General features: G+C 46.1%; 1 protein-coding gene across 1 annotated transcript in view; it reads left to right on the plus strand.

The window, feature by feature from the left end:
- MFSD2B (major facilitator superfamily domain containing 2B) overlaps positions 1-24,258 on the plus strand; it is a 138,213-nt gene extending 113,955 nt beyond the window's left edge. The window contains exons 12-14 of the mRNA XM_033937131.1: positions 5,283-5,426; positions 14,697-14,873; positions 23,525-24,258. Coding sequence (XP_033793022.1) covers positions 5,283-5,426; positions 14,697-14,873; positions 23,525-23,561 — 358 coding nt within the window. The 3' untranslated portion in view covers positions 23,562-24,258. The remainder of the gene's footprint in view (positions 1-5,282; positions 5,427-14,696; positions 14,874-23,524) is intronic.
- Positions 24,259-24,516: the final 258 nt, after the last annotated feature.

Genomic DNA, 24,516 nt, shown 5'->3' on the forward strand with positions numbered 1-24,516 from the left:
TTTTGACTGGTTGAGAGACTTGGGGTGCCTTTTGGATCTAAGCCCCATCTCTTTTTGAAGTGGTAGGTGCTTCTTCATCACATGTGCTTTTTCCCTTGAGTGGGCTTCGCAAAGCCTTCATAATTGTTTGACATTTTGTTTTTTCCAACTCCATTAGGGAATTTTCTGTAAATGCATTCCTTTGGGAGTTGACTTTGTACAGTCATTTCTTTCCCTATGGAATTTCTTACTTGTAATTACCTGCTCAAGAGTGGTTTGCTTCCCTTCCTTGATCTCTATGGGGACTTTTTTGACACGCCCTTTGGGGCACTTAACAGATGTCTTTGTTCCCCTCCTGGTGGAGTTCCTCCTCACGGCTAGTGTGTAGCGTCTGTCTTTCTGGGCAGAGTGGACACGGCTAGGGCCTGGTTAGCCAACTGGGCTTACTAGATTCCTCTACTGCCTGCATTTCCTTGGCATACTTTTGTGTACACATGCCATGTAGCCGCTTTCAATTTCAGTACCTGTTTTTGCAGATCTGTTTTTTACGGATCTGGTCTGCATCTGAGTGTCTGTTTTTCTCATTACTCAACAGTACAGGTTATTGAATAAGTCTGCTTTGGGGTGCTGGAACATGTGTGTTCCTGGTGCTGTGCTGGACCTAGTGTGTTTCTCTGGCCGCATCTGTGTGGCAGTTTTCACTTATCAGTTCTCATGTACTCCTACGAGCCTAGTTTCCCTGAGTTCTCTTCGTGTGGAGGCTTTTTTCACTTACTCGTGTTCCCTTTTCTCAGACTCTGGTTTCTTTTGAGAGTCTACGTGGGATCTTAGGCTGTCCTTCATGTTTTTCTCCTGCTTATCCCTCCTTGCAGGGTTCTCTTTATTGCCTGATGCTTTTCTCTTAATTGTCAAGGCCACCGGATGTTTGTGTTTTTTCTGGATCTCAGCCTCATGGCTCTGCTTCCTGATTTTGGGCAGCTGCTACAGGCTCCAATTCTTACGGCTTTTGAGCTGTGTTCTTCATCCGTTCTCTTTACCAGTTTTGGGTTGTTTCATTCCAGATTCAGGAGGTGTCTACTTGTGCTGGTCCCATCTATTCGTTTATAGGGCATTCTTCTTTTTCCACATCAGAGTTTTTACCCGGTTGGGTTTTTCCTTGAGAGATAGTTCAGCTGTTTTTCTCACCCATCTCCGTTTCATTTTCTGAACCCGTTTTCCTGTCTGTGTTCTTTGGGGTGCGTTTTCACTCCACTCTTCTGAGAGTGGTTCTTTTTCAGATTGCTTCTTTTGAACAAAAGGCATTCTCCTGTTTCTGTTATGCCATGGATCGGACTACATTCTTGTACTCCTCAGTGGTCTTTTGTTTACCAGTGGTACTAGGCAAGGCTTATTTCTCCATGCATGTATATCTTTCATCTCCTCTAGCCTCTATGAAGGTCCCCGTTTTTACTTGTTACCTCATTGCAGGCTCTCCCTGCTTTCTGCATCTTTTTTATGCCTGGGGGGTTTCTATAACCATTCTTCAGCCTTGGAGTCTTTCGCCTGCCAGGCATCGGCTCTTTCCTCATTTTTGTAATGATATTTTCAGACCTCATTATTTTCATCATCTACTCTGTCCTTCAGTCCTCCTTCCTTGCACAGTCCCTTCCGGGATTTTCCACTGCATATAATTGAGCAAGGAGTCTAGGTTCTCTCCTGCTATCTCAGGAGGTCCTGTTTTTGTGACCTTGGAGGCAATTGGTCACCTACTCTTGCTGATGAGAAGCTGCATTTCATAGCAGCCAATTTCAGCAGGATTCTTTAATCCTTTCTCTCCAGGAATTTTCTTTGTCTGACAATGGTTATTTTTCTCCTGCATTAGGTGAACATATTTTTCTATGCATTCCCTTCGCTTCTTCTCCTGTTGACCTTTTTTTCCATCAGGCTCATGAGTGCTGTTGCTGCATGGTGACCCAGTCAAAATGGGTTCTCCCTTCTTCATCCACTCAAATTTTAGGGAGCCCTCTCTTCTCATTTTCCTGCTCAGTTCACTCCGACTCAGGAATCTTTGTTCTCTTCTTTGGGGTTTTTTCTTTGGGCTGTGTCTATATATTTACATCTTTCTCAGCCTTTTAGTTGCCCCCTGCCAGGACATTAGCCACTTGCCTTTGTTGATATCAAATGTGGTTTCATTTTTTTCCTGATGTCTTTTTATCTGCCTGTTTACACTTTCCTACCGGTGGTATTTTTTCTTTATTGCATCTAGTCTCGAGTCTATAGCTCTCAGACTTTTTTCTTATGCTATTGCATTTTTTCTCTTGATCTTTCAAGGAGCACCTTCTTTTTGATTACTCCTCTGGTTCCCAGGATTATGACAGATGTTTTTCATGCCTATACCTGCATCTCATTTCTTCTTCTATCCGCTGGACTATTCATATGATTCTTTCCTGGTTGTTGCTGCTCCCATTTGTAACATTGGCGTCAAATCTACTTGAGTTTCTTTCCTGGGAAATGTTTTTCCTTATGTCTCTCACCTCTTGCAGAGGTAATGGTGAGTTTCATGCCCTGCTAGCAGCTTAATCCTTTTCAGTCTTTCTTAAAGTCAGGATGATTCTGTGTTCAGGTCTACAATATCTTCTACTGTCTTTCATTTCGCTCAGTCAGTTCTTCTGTCTGTGTTGTTTCCTGCATCTCGTTTTTTCCTACGAGGAGCCGGGCTTTCTTTGTTTTTGTCCTTTACATAGTTTTTTCTCCTCCTTGTTACTCAGGTCAGAGCTGCAGTGATTTTATCCAAACTTTTTCTTTTGAAGTCACCTGTTTGGATATCCTATATTCTCGAGAAAGATTTTTTGGCTATTGCTTTTCTCTCGTTCTCTTTTACTCCGGCGGGCTTGGCAGGGGAATATCGTCTCCCAGTCCTTCAGTTCAAGTTTTGGCAGCCTTTCTTGTTTCCCTTTCGGTTACATTACTGAGGAACTCTGTACAGCTGCTTCCTGGTCCTCAGTTTATTTCTTCACTTCTTCCTATTGTCTGGTTTTACCTCCAGACGGGATGGGCACCTCGGCCATTATGTTTTCAATTGTATTTTCTTTGGCCAACTCTCCCACCATCCCATCTTTGTTAGCTTGGAGGTCACCCATCAGTGAGAATATATGCCTGCTTGTCCTGGGATAAAGCACAGTTACTTACCGTAACAGGTGTTATCCAGGGACAGTAGGCAGATATTCTCACAACCCACCCACCTCCCCGGGTTGGCTTCTTAGCCAGCTTATCTTAATTGAGGGACCACACATTTCCCTCGGGTGGGAAAGCACTCACGCATGCGGGGTGTGGATATCAAGAACTTTTTTCAAGCTCTTGAAGTGTCCGTACTAGGGATCCGTGGTGATGTCACCCATCAGTGAGAATATCTGCCTGCTGTCCCTAGATAACACCTGTTACGGTAAGTAACTGTGCTCTCTGGCAGGATACACATTTCAAATCTGACATATTGTAATCACAAAACAGAAAATAAAATTATTTTTTCTACCTTTTGTTGTTTGGTCATTATTTAAATCTTGTTGGTCCCTGGCTCTGGTTGTCTTCTGATAACTTGCTTGCCAGGGTCTTCTTCTTTCTCCATGCTAACCATCCATCTTCTATTTCTGTCCTCCCCTTCTGTTTCCCTTTCCTCCCCCGGAGGTTTGGCATCTTTCCTTTTTTGTCTTCATCCACAGATCCACATTTTCTCAACTACCCTTTCAACCAGAGCTGTTTCCTCTGCCGCGATCCTGCCTCTGACGTCAGAGGAGGGGCGGGACCGTGGCAGAGGAAACAGCTCTGAAGACCTATAGCAGCTTGCAGAGATCGCTAGCACCAGCGATCTTCTCTGCAGGATGTTGCTAGTAGGTAAACGGTGCACAGGAGGCCAGTGGGGAAGCTGGACACCAGCACTTCCTGACTGACCCTCCCCCTTGCCCTCTAAAGCAGGTGCGGCAGCGGCCGGCCAGCAAAAGGCAGTGCTGCCGCACCTGCTTTAGGGAGAGATGTGGGGGGTGCCAGTTACCGAATCGGGAGGCCAATTTTTTTTTGTTTTATATCGATTCACCCAAAGTAAATCGGTGAACTGATTCGAATCATGAATCGGGCAGCACTACTACTCTCTCTTTGCCCCTTCTTCTTTCCCCTAGAGGATATTTCCCTACCTTGCTAAATGGTTTTGACGTACTTGCCGGTGGTTCTATGTTCACTAAACTAAACTAAACTTTAAGTTTGAATACCGCATCATCTCCATAAAGATAGAGCTCGGCACGGTTTACAGGTAAATTCAATAAATAAATAAATGCTCAGCATTAAAGCTGCCCAAATTTCAACATGCCTGTTGAAATGTTATCTTGGGCAACAGTAATGGGAATTGAAGCTGATGCTGGACAGACTTCTATGGTCTATATCCTTCAAACGGATAGAGACAATTGAAGTTTGGCACCTCCAGTGTGTTAGAGCATATACTGTGTTATTGTCATATACTGTGAGTGGGGGGTGTCGTGCAGCTTAGGGGAGAGGGAAAGCATCTTGACTGGTAAGTTGAATAACGGTCAGCAATACCTGGAGTCTTGGTTATAACAACGTATCATCTCCTTCATGTTTGGCTGCCTATATGATTGCCATGGTGGTGACTTCACAACCAGCATTTAAACATGGGTGACAGGCCTGCAGAGAATGATGGGTGTGGTTCTGGTCACAATGAGCAGACTAGATGGACTTGAGGCTCTTTTTCTGCCATCATTTACTATATTAATGCTGTGCTTAACATTCCCATCTTAGCCTTCAGAAGGCCAGGTACAAACATTTTAGGGTTACCAGACGCCTGGATTTTCCCAGACATGTCCTCCTTTTGAGGACATGTCCTGGGGTCCGGACAGCTTTTCAAAATCTGGTACTTTGTCCAAGTTTTGAAAAGCTTCCCAATATAATTGTGCCGGGAAGGGGCATGCGCGGATGCAATACGGTGATGTCATTGTGTCGTGTCCGCGCTTGCATGGATGCCGACGGGCGGGGCTAGGGGCAGAACAGGGCAGTAAAGAGGCGAAACTGGGCGGTCCTGTGGGTGTGGCCATAGATCTGGATTTTCCCGAAGGAAAATCTGGTAACCCTAAACATTTTTAGCATGGACACACAACGGGGGAAAATGCTATTGTACATCTGTCCCAGAGACTGTATCCATTTGTTCTTAGTGATATAGCTAGTACAACAGCTAAATAAAGAAAAGTTGTCTTTCTGATCATATTTTGTTTGTAAGAATTCCACAAGTTCCCCTAATGCTCCTTTCCTCTTTCTTGGCCAAGGTCGATGCTCCCGGATGTAGTTGATGATTTTCGTTTGCTAAACCCCCAGGCAAAGGGGCTTGAAACCATCTTCTATTCCTCGTTTGTCTTCTTTACCAGGCTCTCAGCTGGGATTGCATTAGGAATTTCCTCCTTAAGTTTGGAGTAAGTGATATCTGTTATTTTTTAGTAGAAATCCAGTAATATATAATTTAAAAAATAAAAAAAAATACCAGCAGTACTAATAATCCAAATATCGGACCAGATATTCAAAACAATATCAAGCAGGACAAGTTCTTGCCTGGTTAAATTGCATTGAGCAGGGCAGCTACTGATATTGAATGGCCTTTAACTGGGCAGTGCGTTGAATATTGGCCATCTGCTGGGGCACTGTCCAGGCATTGCCAAGATGATTGGCAGTCAGAGTTCAGACACTCCTGGAACTTATATGGGCAGTACCAGTGTTCCCTCTAAGCGGGCGGGTGTTGTGAGCAAACTTTTTTCACCGTGAGCCAAAAATATCGGGCGCCAGCAAGTTATGAGCCAACTCGCCCGATTCTCCTCTCGCCGCCCTGCCATCTGCCGTACGCCTCTTCCGATCGTGCGCTGTGACGAGAAACGTGTGCGCTGCGATGTAATATTTTGTGCGCCAGCGCACGCCAGTGCAGCTTAGCGGGAACACTGGTTCAAATGGTTTTATTTATTTCCCCAAATTTATTTTTGTTATACGCATTGAAAATATTTGATATTGCGTTTAAATCAAAATCTCAATAAACTTGAAACGAGTGCCCGTGAGATTGTGGGAGGGTTAAATACTCAAAACTTAGAAGTTTTTGCTACGCCAGCTTTCTGGTATCTTTACATACAGTGGCGTACCTAGCATATGTAACATCCGGGGCCCATCATTTTTTGGCACCCCCCCCCCATCTGTAAGAAAAACATGATTTTTAGTAACAAACCACACGTCACACATGAGTAACTAGGAAAAGGCAGCATCTTACATATTGCAGTGAGCAGTACATCAATACACCCATTGTAAAACTAAACAAGCCAGACCAGCACAGATCAATCCTACACCGTCAATCCTAACAGAAAACCATGTCTTTCGAACACACAGAACACAGAAAACACCTTCGCCTAGTAAGGAATATGTAATCACAAACTAACCCCTCCCTCTTTTACAAAACTGTAGTGTGGATTTTAGCTACGGAGGTAACAGCTCTGATGCTCATAAAATTCTGAGCATCAGAGCTGCTACCACCAAGGCTGGTGCTAAAAACGCTTCACAGTTTTGTAAAAGGGGGGATAAAATAAAAATACATAGACAAAGGTTAAATTGAACCAGCAAGAAGCTGGACTCTGCATACAATGCTTCACAGAAACAGTGACACATGTCTCCTAAAGCAATAAATAAATAGAAATTTTTTTCTACCTTTGTCTTCTGTGGTTTCTCCTTTCCTCATCTTCTTGTAACTCTCTTCCTTCCATTCACTGTCTGCCGTCTCTCTTCCCCTATATGGCATCTTCTCTCCTTCTATGCCCCTTCCAGAAACTGTATGCCTCCCCCTTCCATCTCTCCTTTCACCCCATTGGTCTGGCATCTCTCTCCTCGCCTTCCCTCTCCCACACCTCTCCTCATAGTCTGGTATCTCCCCTTCCCTGATTCTCTGGCATCTCTCTCCTTTCCTTTTCTTCCATCTTTCGCTCCCCCTCCATGCTCTCACATCTCCCCCTTCCTTTTCCCTTAGACTGGCATACCTTCCTCCTACGCTCCAAGCCCTGGCATCTCCTTTAATTCCCTCCCTCATCTTCCTTCTCCCTCCAGCTGGGTACCGCAACACTCTTCCCTGCAGCTCTGCACTTCCCCACAATTGCCATGCTTCGGTTCCTCTTCTTCCTTCCTTCCTCCCCCCCCCCCCCCGCGGGACCCTGCGGCACCATCAACTCTTACTCCCTCTAATGTCGGCCCTGCAGCTCCAGACTTCCTCGCACCTTCTCCCCTCCCCCTTTGGATCGCTATTATTTTAAATGTTATAGCCGCGGAGCTGTATCCATCAGTGGAGATGTCTAACCTCGGCCTGCCCCGGAACTCTTACTGCAGCAGCCGCCCGTCTAGGCAGGAACAGGAAGTCACTGTTGCAGTAAGAGTTCCGGGGCAGGCCGAGGTTAGACATCTCCACTGATGGATACAGCTCCGCGGCTATAACATTTAAAATAATAGCGATCCAAAGGGGGAGGGGAGAAGGTGCGAGGAAGTCTGGAGCTGCAGGGCCGACATTAGAGGGAGTAAGAGTTGATGGTGCCGCAGGGTCCCGCGGGGGGGGGGGGGGGAGGAAGGAAGGAAGGAAGAAGAGGAACCGAAGCATGGCAATTGTGGGGAAGTGCAATCCCCCCAATGCGTCCCCTTACCTTACCTCCCCTTACCTTTGCGACGCGTGTGTGCGCTGTGAAGAGAAACTTTGCGCTGCGATGTAATATTTTGTGCGCGAGCGCAGGCCAGCACACCTTAGCGGGAGGCACCAGTTACGATTCGTTCTGAGTTATCTTATGTAAAATTCAAATCGATGGTTAAGGCGCATCTTTTTGGTTTAGCATTTTTAGGAGAAGATTGGTGAATTTGGGATCCTGTTTTTTTGGCAACTATTTAAACAAGATTTAAACAAAATTATTTTCTTTTTAGATTATTTAGATTACTTAGACTGAATTAATTTTAATTTATTCCATTTCTGTTCCTTTTCTATTGTCTTTTCTTTTATTTGGAATTTTATATGGTGTTATTTTTGTTTCTTGTTTTTATATACCTTGTAGACTGTGCTGTTGACAAACCGAAGTGCGATTAAAACTTTTTTTTTTTTTAAATTCTTTATTCATTTTCAAACTTACAATTAGTGTGACAATATGTCCAAACAAATTAACAATAAATATATCAGTTAATAATCATCAGTGGTACAAATGATATGCTCCTATCTCCCACCCTTCCCACCCTTTCCTATCATATAATCAATACCTTATACAATATGTAACAATAAAATTACCACCCCCCTCACAATTGAACTTGTAAATTTAAGGGAAAAAATGTCATCTAATCAGTACAATACTTTGTTAATGGCTCCCACACATCTTGAAATTTCCTGAAACATCCCCGCTGTATTGCAATAAATCTCTCCATTTTATAAACATGACATAAGGAATTCCACCAGAAATTATAATTTAATCTATTCCAATTTTTTCCAATTATACGTTAAAATTTTTAATAAACATATATATACACGCATAGCTGGAAGGGCAGATGTTTGGAGTAGCAGACTGCTTGGAGAACCAGGGAGAAAGCATGTAAGTTGAGAATGAAAATACAGTGGTCCCTTGGAATCCGAACTTAATCCGTTCCAGAACCCCACTCGAGTTCCAAAACAATTTTTCCCATTGAAAATAATAGAAACTGGATTAATACGTTCCTTGGTCCCACAAACTCAGATTTTCCAATAAATTTAAGAGGCAGCAATATCAGGTCCCCCTGGCAGAGACAGCAAGATCGGGTCCCCCAACGGCATAGACTGCAAGATCAGCAACTGCCCAAAGCTTCCCTCCCAGGCGGAAAAAGAAAGCTGCGTCAGAGGGGAAGCTTTGGGCTGAGCAACGCTTGCAGTTCCTGTACGTTCGTATTCCAAAGCAGCTTTCAGATTCTGGGGCAAAATTTAATAAAAAAAAGTTCAGATTCCAAGTTGTTCGAGTTCTGGGGCGTTCAGATTCTGAGGTACCACAGTAGTTGATTTTATGTTCAGCCTGTGCTATGTATTTGTTTGTGTGTGTGTTGTGGTCAGTGTTGTAGTGAAGGGGGGGGGGTAGAGGGGATGGATCGCCCAGGCATCATCTTGGTGGGGGCACCAGCACGTTTCCTCGTCTCTACTCACCCACCTCTTCGAAATCTTTGGCAACAGCAAGCAGCATTTCCGAGCTGCTGCTTGTGATGACCTCAGCTCTCCTTCTGATACTGCTTCCTGGTCGCAGGAACACATGTGGAAGAGGTGGAGAGAAGGAGAATATGGGGGGTACTATAGTACACACATGGCTCCCCCCTGTTCTGACACCTATGTTCCTGTGCTTTAAGGAAGGGCCTCATGCAACTTCCATATGGTTATTTTAATACTCAATTTTGCCTATTATTTCTTTCCCTTTCCCTTCTGTTTGATTACAGGCAAATTATGCAGCCTAGAGAACACAATAATGTTTTTCTGGAACTGTCAGCCTTGGGTCATACACTAGATACTACCATTGTCCGCTACCCAGTGGCGTACCTAGGGTATGTGGCACCCGGGGCCCATCATTTTCTGACACCCCCCCCCATGTAAAAAAATATTTTTTGTAATGACCATGAAACGGAATAAATGGTCAGAATAGAAACAGACAGTGAAAATTTTTTTTTATTGAACCTCATATATTACATTACATTACAAGCAGCGCTGTTACAAACATATTCTGAAGGCCAATGCTAAGGTTAACAAAGTTTCCTTCCTTGGACCAGAAGGAGATAAACCACTGGAAGAGATCCCAAAACAACATCCAAAGACCCACTCAGTGTGTGAACCAGTTGAGTGGAGTGGACTAACTGGGGGGTGGAAATGGGCCCGGAGTTTGCTCAGCAGAATTTCCCAGATCACCTCTTCCTCTCAACACATTGACACGCTGCCACCACCACCACCACCATTAGGAACATCTCACCGGGTAGGCCAGCAATGCTTATAAACTTTATAAAACACATTATTATATTTTCTTATAAAGCACATATTTTAACTGAACTCTCTGACATCCTCAGCCTTGCCATTCACAAAAATAGAAGGAAGAAAAGTTCCCATTTCCTGCTATCTCATGTCCCCGGCCTATACAATATTTTTCTTCTGCAGACCCTTCAAAAGTCTGACCAAATCCTTGTTTCACTTGCATTATAAAGTACTGAGGATGCCATCTCTCCCCAATCCCAGGTCCTAAAATCTAAGACAGTAACCATTATTCCAAACATAACATAACATAAATTATGTCTGAATTGTCATGACATCAGAAGTACATATGGAGTAGTTGCAGGTGATGCTTGGGACAGTTCTGATTGTGTTAATTCGGTTTTATGTGTTTTTTGAATAGAAGGGTTTTTATTTCTTTTTTGAAGGTTTTGTGGTCTGTGGTCAAGGTCAATAGGTTGTAGAGTTGGGGGTTGAGTGTTGCAGCTTGAATGACTAGGAGGTTTTTGAACATTTTTTTTCTTTTGACGTTTTTGGTTGGAGGGTGTGTGAATGATACGTGAGTTCTCCTATGTCTGGTTGAGGTGGATTGAATTATTTAGCTGAAGAAATTAGTTATCCCCCCATTCCACACACATTAATTCTCTTCCATTTTTGTTCCCATTATAAAAAAAAACACTGATAAGTTCCCAGAAAAAAAAATACATTAAAATAAGAAGTGAAAACAAAGGCCCCCTACAGATGAGAATATAACATAAGAATAGCCTAACTGGGTCAGACCGATGGTCCATCATGCCCAGTAGCCCATTCTCATGGTAGCCAATCCAGGTCACTAATACCTGGTCAAAATCCAAAGAATAGCAACATTCCATGCTACCGATCCAGGGCAAGAAGACACTTCCCCCTTGTCTTAATAACAGACTATGGACTTTTCCTCCAGGAATTTGTTCAAATCTTTCTTAAAACCAGCTACACTATCTGCTTTTACCATAACTTCTGGCCACTTCATTTTTAAGTTTAGATCTTTCCTTCCAAACAGAGACCTTGCTAGATGTCAAATACAGCACAAGGTAACTTCACACGGACTTAGCTGTGCAGGAAATGTTTTTTTCTTTCGATCACTACATAGCCTAATGCCACACAAGTAGCGCTGTTACAAACATATTCTGAAGGTCAATGCTAAGGTTAACAAAGTTTCCTTCCTTCAACCACAAGGAGATACTGATAAACTACTGGAAGAGATCCCAAAACAACTACCCAGGCACAACACCCAAAGACCCACTCAGTGTGTGAACCAGTTGAGTGGAGTAGACTAACTGGGGGGTGGAAATGGGCCTGGAGTTTGCTCAGCAGAATTTCCCAGACCACCTCTTCCTCTCAACACATTGACACGCTGCCTCCACCACTAGGAACACCTCACCGGGTAGGCCAGCAATGCTTATAAATTTTATAAAACAAATTATTATATTTTCTTATAAAGCACATATTTTAACTGAACTCTCTGACATCCTCAATAGAAGGAAGAAAAGTTCCCATTTCCTGCTGTCTCATGTCCCCTGCCTATACAATATTTTTTTTTCTGCAGACCCTTCAAAAGTCTGACCAAATCCTCGTTTCACTTGCATTATAAAGGACTGAGGATGCCATCTCTCCCCAATCCCAGGTCCCAAAGTCTAAGACAGTAGCGCAAACTAATGCTGCCAGATTCAGGAAAAAAAATTTCGATTCGATTCAGCCTATTGAATTGGTTTTTCAATTCGATTTTCCTGCCCAGTTGGGTGATTTTTTTCAAAACTCCAGGTGGGTTTTATAGCTTTTTCACCCCCTTTGGCTTCTCCTAACCACACTGGCGTTGTGGTGTAAATAAAATAAAGAAACAAAAAGGACTTTTCCTCTCTCTGTTAAATCCTAGCTCACGTTTGCAGTCCAACACCAACTCTGGCAGGATACACATTTCAAATCTGACATATTATAATCACAAAACAGAAAATAAAATTAATTTTTCTACCTTTTGTTGGCTGGTTATATTTCAAATCTTGTTGGTCCAAGGCTCTGGTTTTCTTCTGATAACTTGCTTGCCAGGGTCTCCTTCTTTCTTCTTTCTGCATGCTAACCATCCATCTGCCAACTCTGTCCTCCCTTTCCATTTCCCTTCCCTCCCCAGGAAGTCTGGTATCTTTCCTTTTTTTCATCTCCCTCCACAGATCCACCTTTTCTTAACTACCCTTTCATCCGGCATCTCTCCCTCCTTCCCCACCACCCCAGAGTCCACCATCTCTCCCTTTCTTTCCCAATTACCCTCCTATCCAGTATCTCTATCCCTCCTCCACACCATCCCTTGTGTCCAATTTCTCTCCCTTTCTGTTCCTTCCCTCCCTAAATCCCATGGTCCATCATCTTCTCCCTCTCCTCTATTTTCAGACCCATTATTTCTTCCTCCCCCCCCCAAAGTTTGGCATATGCACATCTCTTTGAACACCCCCTTCCCTCCGTGTACTTCTAAACCAGGGTCCCCCCCAAAGGCCGGTCCCCTTAAAGGTCTGCCTGTCCCCCCTTGAAGGCCTGCACCACCCTTGTAGCCTGTCCCCCCCTTAAAGGCCTGTCCCCCCCTTGAAGGCCTGCCTGCCTGTCCCCCCTTGAAGGCCTGTCCCCCCTTTGAAGGTCTGCACCCCCCCCGAAGGCCTGCACCCCCCAGAAGGCATGTCCCCCCCCTTGAAGGCCTGTCCCACCCCCCTGTAGGCCTGTCTCCCCCTTGTAGGCCTGTCCCCCCCTTGTAGGCCTGCCTTCCTGTCCCCCCTTGAAGGCCTGTCCCCCCCCTTGAAGGTCTGCACCCCCCCGAAGGCCTGCACCCCCCTGAAGGCCTGTCCCCCCCCTTGAAGGCCTGCACCCCCTTGAAGGTCTGCACCCCCCTGAAGGCCTGCACCCCCCTTGAAAGCCTGTCCCCCCCTTGAAGGCCTGTCCTCCTGTCCCCCCCCCTTGAAGGCCTGTCCCCCCCTTGAAGGCCTGCACCCCCTTGAAGATCTGCACCCCCTGAAGTCCTGCACCCCCCCAAAGGTCTGCACCCCCCCTGAAGGCCTGCACCCCCCCGAAGGCCTGTCCCCCCCTTGAAAGCCTGTCCCCCCCTTGAAGGCCTGTCCCACCTCCTTGTAGGCCTGTCCCACCCCCTTGTAGACCTGTCCCCCCCTTGAAGGCCTGCCTGCCCCCCCTTGAAGGCCTGCCTGCCTTGAAGGCCTGTCCCCCCCCTTGAAGGCCTGCCTGTCCCCCCCTGAAGACCTGTCCCCCTTTGAAGGCCTGCCTGCCTGCCTGTCACCCCCCCTCCCCCTTGAAAGCCTGCCTGCCTGCCCGCCCGCCCCACCCCAAAGGACCGCTCGCCCCCCTGGCCTCCCCGCACCACCTATTAAGCAGCACTACCTATGCTCCCGGCCTTGCCGTTTCACTCCCCCCCACCCCCCCCGAAGGACCGCTCGCCCCACTGACCTTCCTGCACCACCTATGAAGCAGCCGCAGCAGGATCGCGACGTCAGCAATCCCTGCGCTGCTTAGGCGCTGCTTCCTGCGCCGCGGTCCCGCCCCCTCCTCTAACGTCAGAGGAGGGGCGGGACCGCGGCGCAGGAAGCAGCGCCCAAGCAGCTCAGGGATCGCTGAGTCGCGATCCTGCTGCGGGCTGCTTCACAGGTGGTGCAGGAAGGTCAGTGGGACGAGCGGTCCTTCGGGGGTGGGGGGGACTGAACGGCAAGGCCGGGAGCACCCCCTCAGGGCTGGCACCCGGGGCGTACCGCCCCTCCCGCCCCCCCTTGGTACGCCACTGCAACTACCTGATCCGCCTTCTTTAGAACACTCACAGACCCTTATACTTAGGATTACCAGATTTCCTCTTAAAAAAAAGGATACATTGCTCCACCTCATTCCGCCCCAACCGCACCTTGTGTCTCCTTCCCCAAGCTCCAGGCCATGCCTAGAGGGCCTCATCGCATGTGTGGATGTCGACACAATGACATCATGCTCATGCGTGCATGTGTGGGCAGCAGGAGATTCTGGATAGGTGTGCGGGCCTTGCAATGACTGCTGTAAGGTTTCCAGAAGTTCGGTTTCCCTGGACAAAAATAGCAAAATAGAAAAGCTGCCTGGACTTCCTAGAGAGTCCTCAAAAAGAGGACATGTTTTGGGAAACCTGGACATCTAGAAACCCTAGAGTTACCATACGGTTCCAGAAAAAGGAGGACGGATTGAGATATCCAGGTTTTACTTCCATTGCTTTCAATGAAGTAAAACCTGGATGTCTCAACCCGTTCTCCTTTATCTGGAGCCATATGGTAACCTTACAGCTATACTGAGAATCAAATCTTAGATGCATCTAATGCAGTTTTTATTTTTGGAATTCATACTGTTTTATCATAGTTAGCATTTTATTGTTATAAAATTAGCACCCCAACTCAGAAAATTCATGTAGCATTTTATTTTCTGTAGACCTCTGAAGCATAGCTGATTCTTTCCCTATGTGATTATAATGTTATTTCTTTGATTTTTTTTTTTTTAATTTGTTTGCTGCCGCTGTACAGAGTTGATTAGTTTGCACTTAAACTACTGTAACTGCAATGTGTGCATGGCTTTTTTTGCTAGCAGCTGCAATAACAACGAATGCCTTATTGGTGGATTGCATACAGTATTAATAACTCAGCTTCCCTCCCCTGCTATTTGTTAGATTCACTGGCTACATGACAGGAGCCTGCAAGCAGTCATATCAAGTTGCCATCACGCTAAGAGTTCTGATTGGTGCAGTACCTGCAGTCTTGATAATTATGGGCTTACTTCTCTTCATCTTCTATCCCATCACAGAAGAAAAGAGGAGACAAAATGAACATGCACTTAATATGATACGGTAATCTTTCTTTAGACAAAATTGTAATAGTAGTTAATAGTATTTGAAATCTCTAAGCAGGGTCTATTCTACCAACAAGACTGTTTTTACTAACCCCTTTCCCCCCATCATTTCATTTCTCCTTTTTGAGGGGCATATTCCAAGACCTTCCTCACTATACTAAAGATGATAAATCTTTTCAGACCTGCATTATATAAACAAATAGGACCAAATCTGTCTCAGAAAGCAGAGCAGTACCATCTCTTATTACTAACAAAGATTCATACAAATCATATGGAAATGAGATGGCTGAGGGGGGATTTGATTGATGTCTACAAAATCCAATGTGGTGTATAATGGGTAAAAGTGAATTGATTTTTTACTCTTTCAAAAAATTTAAAGACTAGGGGACACTCATTGAAATTACATGGCAATACATTTAAAACAAATAGGAGGAAATGTTTTTCTCACTCAAAGAATAGTTAAGCTCTGGAACTCCTTGCCAGAGGATATGGTAACAGTGGTTAGTGTATCTGGGTTTAAAAAAGATTTGGAAAAGTTCCTGGAGGAAAAATCCATAGTCTGCTATTTAGATAGGCATGGGGGGATGCCACTTCTTTCCCTAGGATTAGTAGCACAGAAATGTTGCTACTATTTGGGTTTCTGCCATGTAATGCTTTTGACATGGATTGACCACTGTTGGAAGCAAGATACTGGGCTAGATGGACCAATGATCTGATCCAGTATGAAGATATTTTTCTTATGTTCCTGCTCTGTTTGCTGCTGAAGCTACAGGATAGTTGCAGTTGAGCCCAGAATTCATCTGTGGCAGGGGTGGCTAAACCAAAAGACAGCACAAAATCTTTCACTCTATGCCCATGCTGGAGCCTGCCATGGAAGTGGGCAGGGACACAGCAGGCCTTCACATAAGGTTACCAGGCATTCAGATTTAACTGGACATGTCCTCTTTCTAGAGGATATGTACGGGTGTCCAGATGACTTTCCAAAACCCGGCACTTTGTCCGGGTTTTGAAAAGCTTCCAGCTCGGGTCATCATCGGGAGGGCATCTGTGCATGGCGTGGATGTAATGTGGTGATGTCGCACACATGCACATGATGTAATCATATAATACATGCACATGCGCAGATGCCCTCCCAGGGTTGATCCAAACACCTGAGGGGGTGAGGCTGGGGCAGAATAGGGAGTGATGTGGGTGGAACAGGGCGAGGCTGAGTGGAACTGGGTGGGACTGGGGATGGGGCCATGGGTCCGGATTTTATGATCTGGTAACCCTATGCCTCCAGCACCTTTTGTCTTAGCTGCTCCTGCCCATAGATGGGCTCTGGGTCTTGCTGGAACTGCCCCGCTGCTGTGACTACACATTAGTGCTGTCCGATTTGCCAATTCGAATCGATTCACAGATTCACTTTGATGAATTGATTCAAATGGATTCATTGTCCGAAAAAATCAGACTCACCGATTCAGCGACCAACACCCCCTTCCCCCGATAAGATTTGACATACTTCCATGCCTCCTAAAGCAGCAGCGGCTGGTCAACAGGGGTAGCGCTTTGAAGGGGCTGCTCAAAGCTTGCCCTGCTGGGGCCTTCCCTCTGCTGCATCACTGACACAGCATAGAGAAGCAGGTTACAATCAGCTTATTCACAGCGCTGCCTCTTAAAGATCAGCCTTCATCACTGCTGATAAGACAAGGCTGGCCATCGTCTCTGCTGCTGCTTTAGGAGGCCCGGAGGTATGTCGGGTCTCATGGTGGGAAGTTTGGTGGGGTGATGCGGCACAGGGGGATGGGAGGGAGGGATGGAAAACTACTACACAGAGGGAGGGGAGGAGAGGAGAGGAAAGATGCTGCACATTGGAGGAGATAGGAGCGAGGAAGAATTGTTGGGGTGGAGGAGAGGAAGGGAAAGATGATACAAAGAGGTAAAAAGGGGTGAGAGGGAGAAATCCTGCTTATGGTGGAGGGGAGGGAGAAATATTGGACATTGGTGGAGGGCAGGGAGAAATGGCGCATGGGGGAGAAAGAAATGTTGTACATGATAAGAACATAAGAACATAAGAACATAAGAACTGCCTTCTCCGGATCAGACCTTCGGTCCATCAAGTCCGGCGATCCGCACACGCGGAGGCCCTGCCAGGTGTACACTTGGCGTAATTTATATTCCACCATATCCTTATATGCCTCTCTTAAGGAGATATGCATCTAGTTTGCTCTTGAAGCCTAGGACGGTAGATTCCGCAATAATCTCCTCTGGGAGAGCATTCCAGGTGTCAACCACTCTCTGAGTGAAGCAGAACTTCCTGACATTAGTCCTGAACCTGTCCCCCCTTAGCTTCATTACATGTCCTCTAGTCCGTGTCAAATTGGACAATGTAAATAATCTTCTCTGCTCTATTTTGTCGATTCCTTTCAGTATTTTGAAGGTCTCGATCATATCCCCACGCAGTCTCCTTTTCTCAAGGGAGAACAATCCTAGTGTTATAAGTCTGTCCTCGTATTCCAGTTTCTCCATACCCTTCACCAGTTTTGTTGCTCGTCTCTGCACCCTCTCCAGCAGTTTTATATCCTTCTTTAGGTAGGGAGACCAATGTTGGACGCAGTATTCCAAGTGTGGTCTGACCATTGCCCTATATAGCGGCATTATAACTTTCTCCGATCTACTCGAGATTCCTTTCTTTATCATGCCCAACATTCTATTTGCCTTCTTTGCCGCTGCCGCGCATTGTGCCGACGGCTTCAGGGTCCTATCTATCAGCACACCCAGGTCCTTTTCTTGTTCACTCTTCCCCAGAGTTGCACCTGACATTGTATACTCGTATTCCTTATTTTTATTGCCTAAATGCATTACCTTGCATTTCTCCACATTGAATTTCATCTGCCATTTCTCCGCCCATGTTTCTAACTGACACAAGTCGCTCTGGAGTTTCTCTCTATCATCCTGCGATCTGATTGCCCGGCATAGTTTTGTATCGTCTGCAAACTTGATGATCTCACTGGATGTTCCTTCCTCTAGGTCATTGATATAAATATTAAAAAGGATCGGCCCAAGTACCGAGCCCTGGGGCACACCACTAGTCACTTTCTCCCAGTCGGAGAACTTCCCATTTATGCCCACTCTCTGCTTTCGGTTTTCCAGCCATTTGCCTATCCATCTTTGTATATCCCCCTCTATGCCATGGCTATGTAGTTTCCTGAGAAGTCTTTCGTGTGGAACTTTGTCAAACGCTTTCTGGAAGTCCAAATATATTATGTCCACCGGCTTCCCACTATCGATTTGCTCGTTCACGGTCTCAAAAAATTGGAGTAAATTAGTCAAACATGATTTCCCTTTCCTGAATCCATGTTGACTGGGTTTCATTAAGTCATATGCGTCCAAGTGCCGGACTATGCTATCCTTGATCAGTGCTTCAACCATCTTGCCAGGGACAGACGTAAGACTCACAGGTCTATAGTTGCCCGGTTCCCCTCTCGATCCTTTTTTGAAAATTGGGGTGACGTTCGCTATCCTCCAGTCGTCCGGTATCTGTCCAGTTCTGATTGTCAGGTTTGCAAGTTTTTGCAATAACTCTCCGATTTCAACCTTCAATTCCTTTAAGACTCTCGGATGAATCCCATCCGGTCCAGGGGATTTGTCGCTTTTAAGTTTGTCGATCTGATAGTATATCTGGTCTAAGTCCACTTCAACTGTGGTGAGGCTGTCTTCTATTTCTCCTGCAAACACTTTCTCCGCTTCAGGTATTGTTGAGGTGTCCTCCTTCGTAAAGACGGACGCAAAGAAGGAATTTAGTTTGTCTGCGATTTGTTTATCTTCCTTGACGTACCCTTTTCTTCCCTGGTCGTCCAGGGGTCCCACTGCCTCTTTTGCAGGTTTTTTCCCTTTCACGTATCTAAAGAAGGGCTTGAAGTTTTTGGCCTCCTGGGCTATTTTTTCCTCATATTCCTGTTTTGCATTCCTCACCGCCTTGTGACATTTCTTCTGATCATCTTTATGTTTGTTCCAGGCTTCGGTTGTCTTTATGCATTTCCATTTTTTGAAAGAGTCCTTCTTTTCTTTTATGGCTTCCTTCACCTGTATGGTAAGCCATGCCGGTTCTCTTTTGCTCTTTGTTCTCCGATCTTTGGAAATCTTCGGAATGTAGAGATCTTGTGCTTCTGTGATAGTATTTTTCAGTAGTGTCCATGCCTGATCAACCGTTTCAAGTTTGTCCATCATCTTCTCGAGTCGTTTTTCTACCATGGCTCTCATGCTATCGTATTTACCCTTTTTAAAGTTCAAGGTGGTGGTTAAGGTTTTGGCATGTTTCCCTTTCCTGATGTGTAGTTTAAAGTTGATTACATTATGATCACTCGTTCCCAGTGGAACTATGACTTCCACTTCTGTTATCGGTCCCGTGAGGCCATTTAGGACCAAGTCCAAGGTGGCGTTGCCTCTTGTCGGCTCTTTTACCATTTGTTCCAGGAAGCAATCCCCTAGCACCTCCAGGAACTTGGCTTCCTTGCCGCAGTTGGAGGTTGCTAGTTTCCAGTCTATCCCTGGGAAATTGAAGTCTCCCAATATAATTACATTGCCTGTCTTGCATTCTTGTTTGATTTCCTCCATCATTTCTGCGTCAGTTTCCTCCGCCTGTCCTGGTGGACGATAGTAAAGGCCAATTTTCGTATCTGCGCCATATTGACCAGGAATTTTGATCCAGAGTGACTCAAGCTTCTCTTTCCTTTCTGTTTTAACCATTTCAACAGAATCTATCCCCTCCTTAACATATAGAGCAATACCTCCACCTTTCTGCCCTATTCGATCTCTTCTATACAGTTTGTATCCCTGTAGTACTGTGTCCCATTTGTTTTCTTCATTCCACCATGTTTCTGTTATGCCAATGATATCCAATATGTCACGTCTTGCTATTGTCTCTAGTTCCCCCATTTTGTTACCCAGACTTCTAGCATTTGTATACATACATCTAAGTTCTCTTCGTGTTACCTTTTTGGACCTTCTACTCTTGGCCGTCCCTGTAGCTTCAATTTTGGTATCCTTTACTGCTCCTGTGTTATCACCCTTTTTTGCTGTGTGGTCGTCCCCTCCTATGTCTGAGTTGTCCCTTCCTGCTTTTTCTCCCTTATTGGCTGTGAGGTCGTCTTCTCTTGTGTAGGTGTAGTTGTCCTTGGCTTCTTCGTCGGGGCATCCTGCTATCCGTACCATCGACCGGTGGTCGACTGTCGGCTTTCCCCTATCTTTCAGTTTAAAGCCTTCTCGATTGCCTTCTTCATGTTGCCTGCCAAAACTCTTGCTCCTTCCTTGTTGAGGTGTAGTCCGTCCTTTCTGTAGTACTTGCTTTTTCCCCAGAACGCCGTCCAGTTGCGCACGAAGTCGAAGCCTTCTTCTTCGCACCATCGTCTCATCCAGGCGTTGATTACTTGCAATTCCCCTTGTCTCTTTCCATCCGCTCTTGGTACTGGGAGGATCTCGGAGAAGGCCACCTTCACCTCCCTGATCTTCAGTTGTCTTCCGAGAAAGCGGAGCTGGCCCTTCAGCTCTTCCCTGTCATACTTCCGCCCGCTCACATCATTTGTCCCCACGTGGATAAGTACAGCGGTGTCCTCTCCCCCTGCTCCATCTATGATCCTGGAGATCCTGTTGGTCACATCCTTCACTCTTGCTCCAGGCAGACAGGTGACAACTCTGTCCTCTCTTCCTCCTGCGGTGTAGCTGTCCACATGTCGTATGATGGAGTCGCCTACGATGATCCCCATCTTCTTTATTCGGGAGTTCCTTGGGGGGCGTTGGTCCACGTCCTTGGAGTAGGGCCAGTCTTCCTTCTCCAATGATACTCTTGAAATTGTTTCCTGTTCTTTGGGTGGGGCGATGTCTTCCTGTGGTCTCACTATTCCTCCTGGTGTGCGGTTGTCTCCTACCTCGTCTTCGGTTTCTTCTGTGTTTGCATGGGTGTCTTCTCTCCTCACATCGGTTTCCTGAGTTTCCTGAGTACTCTCTACATGGTGCTGATGAGCTTCCTCTATGAACATTTCTAGTTCCTTGACATCGTCGTTTGGGCTGTACTCCACTAGAATCTTCTCCTGTGCTCGGATTCTGTCTTCGAGTTCCATCACTGTTCCTTCCAGTAGTCTTACCTGATATTTCAAGCTATCCATCTCCATGCATCGATTGCAAATGTATGCCTGGATCCCCGAAGGGAGGTAGTCATACATATTGCAGCCGATACAGAAGACCGGAAAGCTCACCTTCTGACTTCCTTGGGCTTCCATTTCTTGCTTCCCTTGTGTGTGCTTGTGTCCCTTGCCTGCTGCTTCGTTATGTTGCTTGCCTTGCTGTCTCTTTTGTGTGTGCTGTCTCCGTTCTACTTCACCTTGATTGTATATGTGGGTTTGTTCCTTTAGCGTCTGTCTCTTCCTTACCTTCTGTGTTTGTCGCTTCCTTTCTTGTGTGTGCTACCTGTGTTCTACCTTTGTCTTGTGTGCTGCCTTTGCTCTAGCTTTTCTTCCTGTAGCTTGTTTTTGTTTGTTCCTTCTGCGCCCGCTTCTTCCTTACCTTTCAGTCCTTTCTTGATGTTCTTGGTGTAGTAACTTGGCCCTTCTTGAGGCCCTTCGCAAAGGCGCTCTCGCTAAGGCGCTTCCCCGAGCCTCCTGGTTTCTGTCTCGCCGCTTCCCCTGCTGTGTTCGGCCCGACGCTGCTCCTCTCTCCGGCCGGAACACAGAGAACCCTGACGCTGGTCTTCTCCTCTCCTCTGCCGCGTGTGCCGCGCTGACTCCTCCCCTTTCAAGGGGGAGTCCGGCGCAGCCTCTGACGCGGTGGGGGTGGGCGGAGCGAACTCTCGCCGCTTCCCCGAGCCTCCTGGTTTCTGTCTCGCCGCTTCCCCTGCTGTGTTCGGCCCGACGCTGCTCCTCTCTCCGGCCGGAACACAGAGAACCCTGACGCTGGTCTTCTCCTCTCCTCTGCCGCGTGTGCCGCGCTGACTCCTCCCCTTTCAAGGGGGAGTCCGGCGCAGCCTCTGACGCGGTGGGGGTGGGCGGAGCGAACTCTCGCCGCTTCCCCGAGCCTCCTGGTTTCTGTCTCGCCGCTTCCCCTGCTGTGTTCGGCCCGACGCTGCTCCTCTCTCCGGCCGGAACACAGAGAACCCTGACGCTGGTCTTCTCCTCTCCTCTGCCGCGTGTGCCGCGCTGACTCCTCCCCTTTCAAGGGGGAGTCCGGCGCAGCCTCTGACGCGGTGGGGGTGGGCGGAGCGAACTCTCGCCGCTTCCCCGAGCCTCCTGGTTTCTGTCTCGCCGCTTCCCCTGCTGTGTTCGGCCCGACGCTGCTCCTCTCTCCGGCCGGAACACAGAGAACCCTGACGCTGGTCTTCTCCTCTCCTCTGCCGCGTGTGCCGCGCTGACTCCTCCCCTTTCAAGGGGGAGTCCGGCGCAGCCTCTGACGCGGTGGGGGTGGGCGGAGCGAACTCTCGCCGCTTCCCCGAGCCTCCTGGTTTCTGTCTCGCCGCTTCCCCTGCTGTGTTCGGCCCGACGCTGCTCCTCTCTCCGGCCGGAACACTGATAAGAAGGAAGGGAAAGATGCTGCATGGAGGGGAATAGAGAGGTTTGACCCAGGGCACAAGATAGGGAGAGAGAGGGATGGTAGACAGTGGGAAAGAAACAAATGTTGGATACAGCAGTGGATTGTAGAAAAATTAATTTTATTTTCTATTTTGTGATTACAATATGTCGGATTTGAAATGTGTATCCTGCCAGAGCTGGTGTTACCAACAGCAAGCATGAATTAGGACCTAACAGGGAAAGAAAAAGTATTTTTTTCTTTGTTTATACCACAGCGCTGGTGTGGGGTTGGAAAGGGCAAAGGGGGTGGGGTGAGGTGGGTAGAAAGGCTACAAAATAAACCCTCCAGGACTTTGGAAGAAAACAAAAAAAGCCTGATTGGGCAAGAAAAGTGAATCGAATTGAAAAATTGATTCAATAGGCCAAATCGAATTGAATCAAAACATTTTTCCCCAGTCGGGCAGCACATAGCAGGAAAGGTTGCTCTTAGCTACCATAGCTGAAGGTAAAGATAGCCAAGCTGCAGCACTTGGGTTTGGGAAGGCTTAGTCTACAGCAGGAGTGTCAAAGTCCCTCCTTGAGGGCCGTAATCCAGTCAGGTTTTCAGGATTTCCCCAATGAATATGCATGAGATCTATTAGCATACAATGAAAGCAATGCATGCAAATAGATCTCATGAATATTCATTGGGGAAATCCTGAAAACCCGGCTGGATTGTGGCCCTCGAGGAGGGACTTTGACACCCCTGGTCTACAGGGTGCTTATGTTCTGCATCTCCTCCCTGTGTTTCTGCATCAGCACCAGGAATTTTCAACAGCACCATGTATCCCCTGTTAATGTCTCACTTAATACTTGGGATATGTGTGCCATATGTTGAGAACCAATGACATACAGCCTTGTTACTGAATGCATCATTTAGAATAGATAAGCAGAGTTGTTTGCCAGCTTGTTGGGTCTGCCTCATCTCTAGCTAGGGGAAAGCTTTAAGGATATGGGCCAAAGCCTTGGTTGTCTGGAGTCCCATACCCACCCCTCGCTCCTCTGCTTCAACCTTGTATAAGTCAGATACTGGCTGCTTATGCTGGGTTGTTTTTTTTTTTTTGTTCCTCAGGTACCGACCCAAACGACGACCCACCCTTCTTGGATAACTGAAGATTAAATCTCTTACACAACTGGTCTGCTGCAGCGTCTTTCAAGATCACTGCTAGCACCCCCTCTTCTAGCTAGCGGTTAACCAGAGTTGGATACTAATCTCTGAAGATTACCAACCCTGTATCACAAGAAAAAAAAGAGCATAATTGGTCCTTTATGCATTTCTTTTAGAAGCTATATTTTTTTTTCAAATACACATTAGTTTTTCACTAGAGAAAGAGAACAGCAATAACTAACAAATGAGGCCTACTATCCCGCAGAGAAAGAATGTATGAAGTTCTGCTGTCGAACTCATGCTGCTTTTAACCCCCAGAAGTGGATGTAGTGAAAATCTACAAGCATCTCCAAATGTGTGTTTTACTAAAGTGGTTTTGGTATAATCATATGCATAACCTTGTCTATCACATTTTCGAAACAAGGCTAGGAAGATCTTAAAGAGTTCAAAGTGACTGTATGATGTATACAGCTGTGATCACAGATGGAATGACAACAACAAAGTTAACAACCAACTGTTGTACACATTGAGAATGGCACACATAATCTTATGCAACTGTGTATATATTTGTAATATTTCTCATTCACGTATATAATTATTAAAAAAGCCTTTTCAAGCAGGAAAGTCTTTTGTACCTAAAATTTCCATTTAGTGGTTTGTAAGTGGATTGGAATGTTGGACAATTAAAATATATGATGCCTAGGTAATAGTTTTAGACAAACTATGTAATCTTTATTTTCCATAAATGTTTTGAACTCATACTGGGACCTTGTGTTGGTATTCCTATCAGCGTGCCTGTCAAAATATTACAGATCCAAAGAATTTAAACTTGCCAGCTCAATGTAGAATGCAGAGAACTATATATTACTAATCACATGCTGGGGATATCTCAGAATGCTATTCTGATTGGCAAATGTCAGTGTAGCAGCACTCCTCACTGACTTCACCCAGTACAT

The sequence above is a fragment of the Geotrypetes seraphini genome, chromosome 3 (genome assembly GCF_902459505.1).
Source record: "Geotrypetes seraphini chromosome 3, aGeoSer1.1, whole genome shotgun sequence".
In the NCBI taxonomy this organism is placed as follows: Eukaryota; Metazoa; Chordata; class Amphibia; order Gymnophiona; family Dermophiidae; genus Geotrypetes; species Geotrypetes seraphini.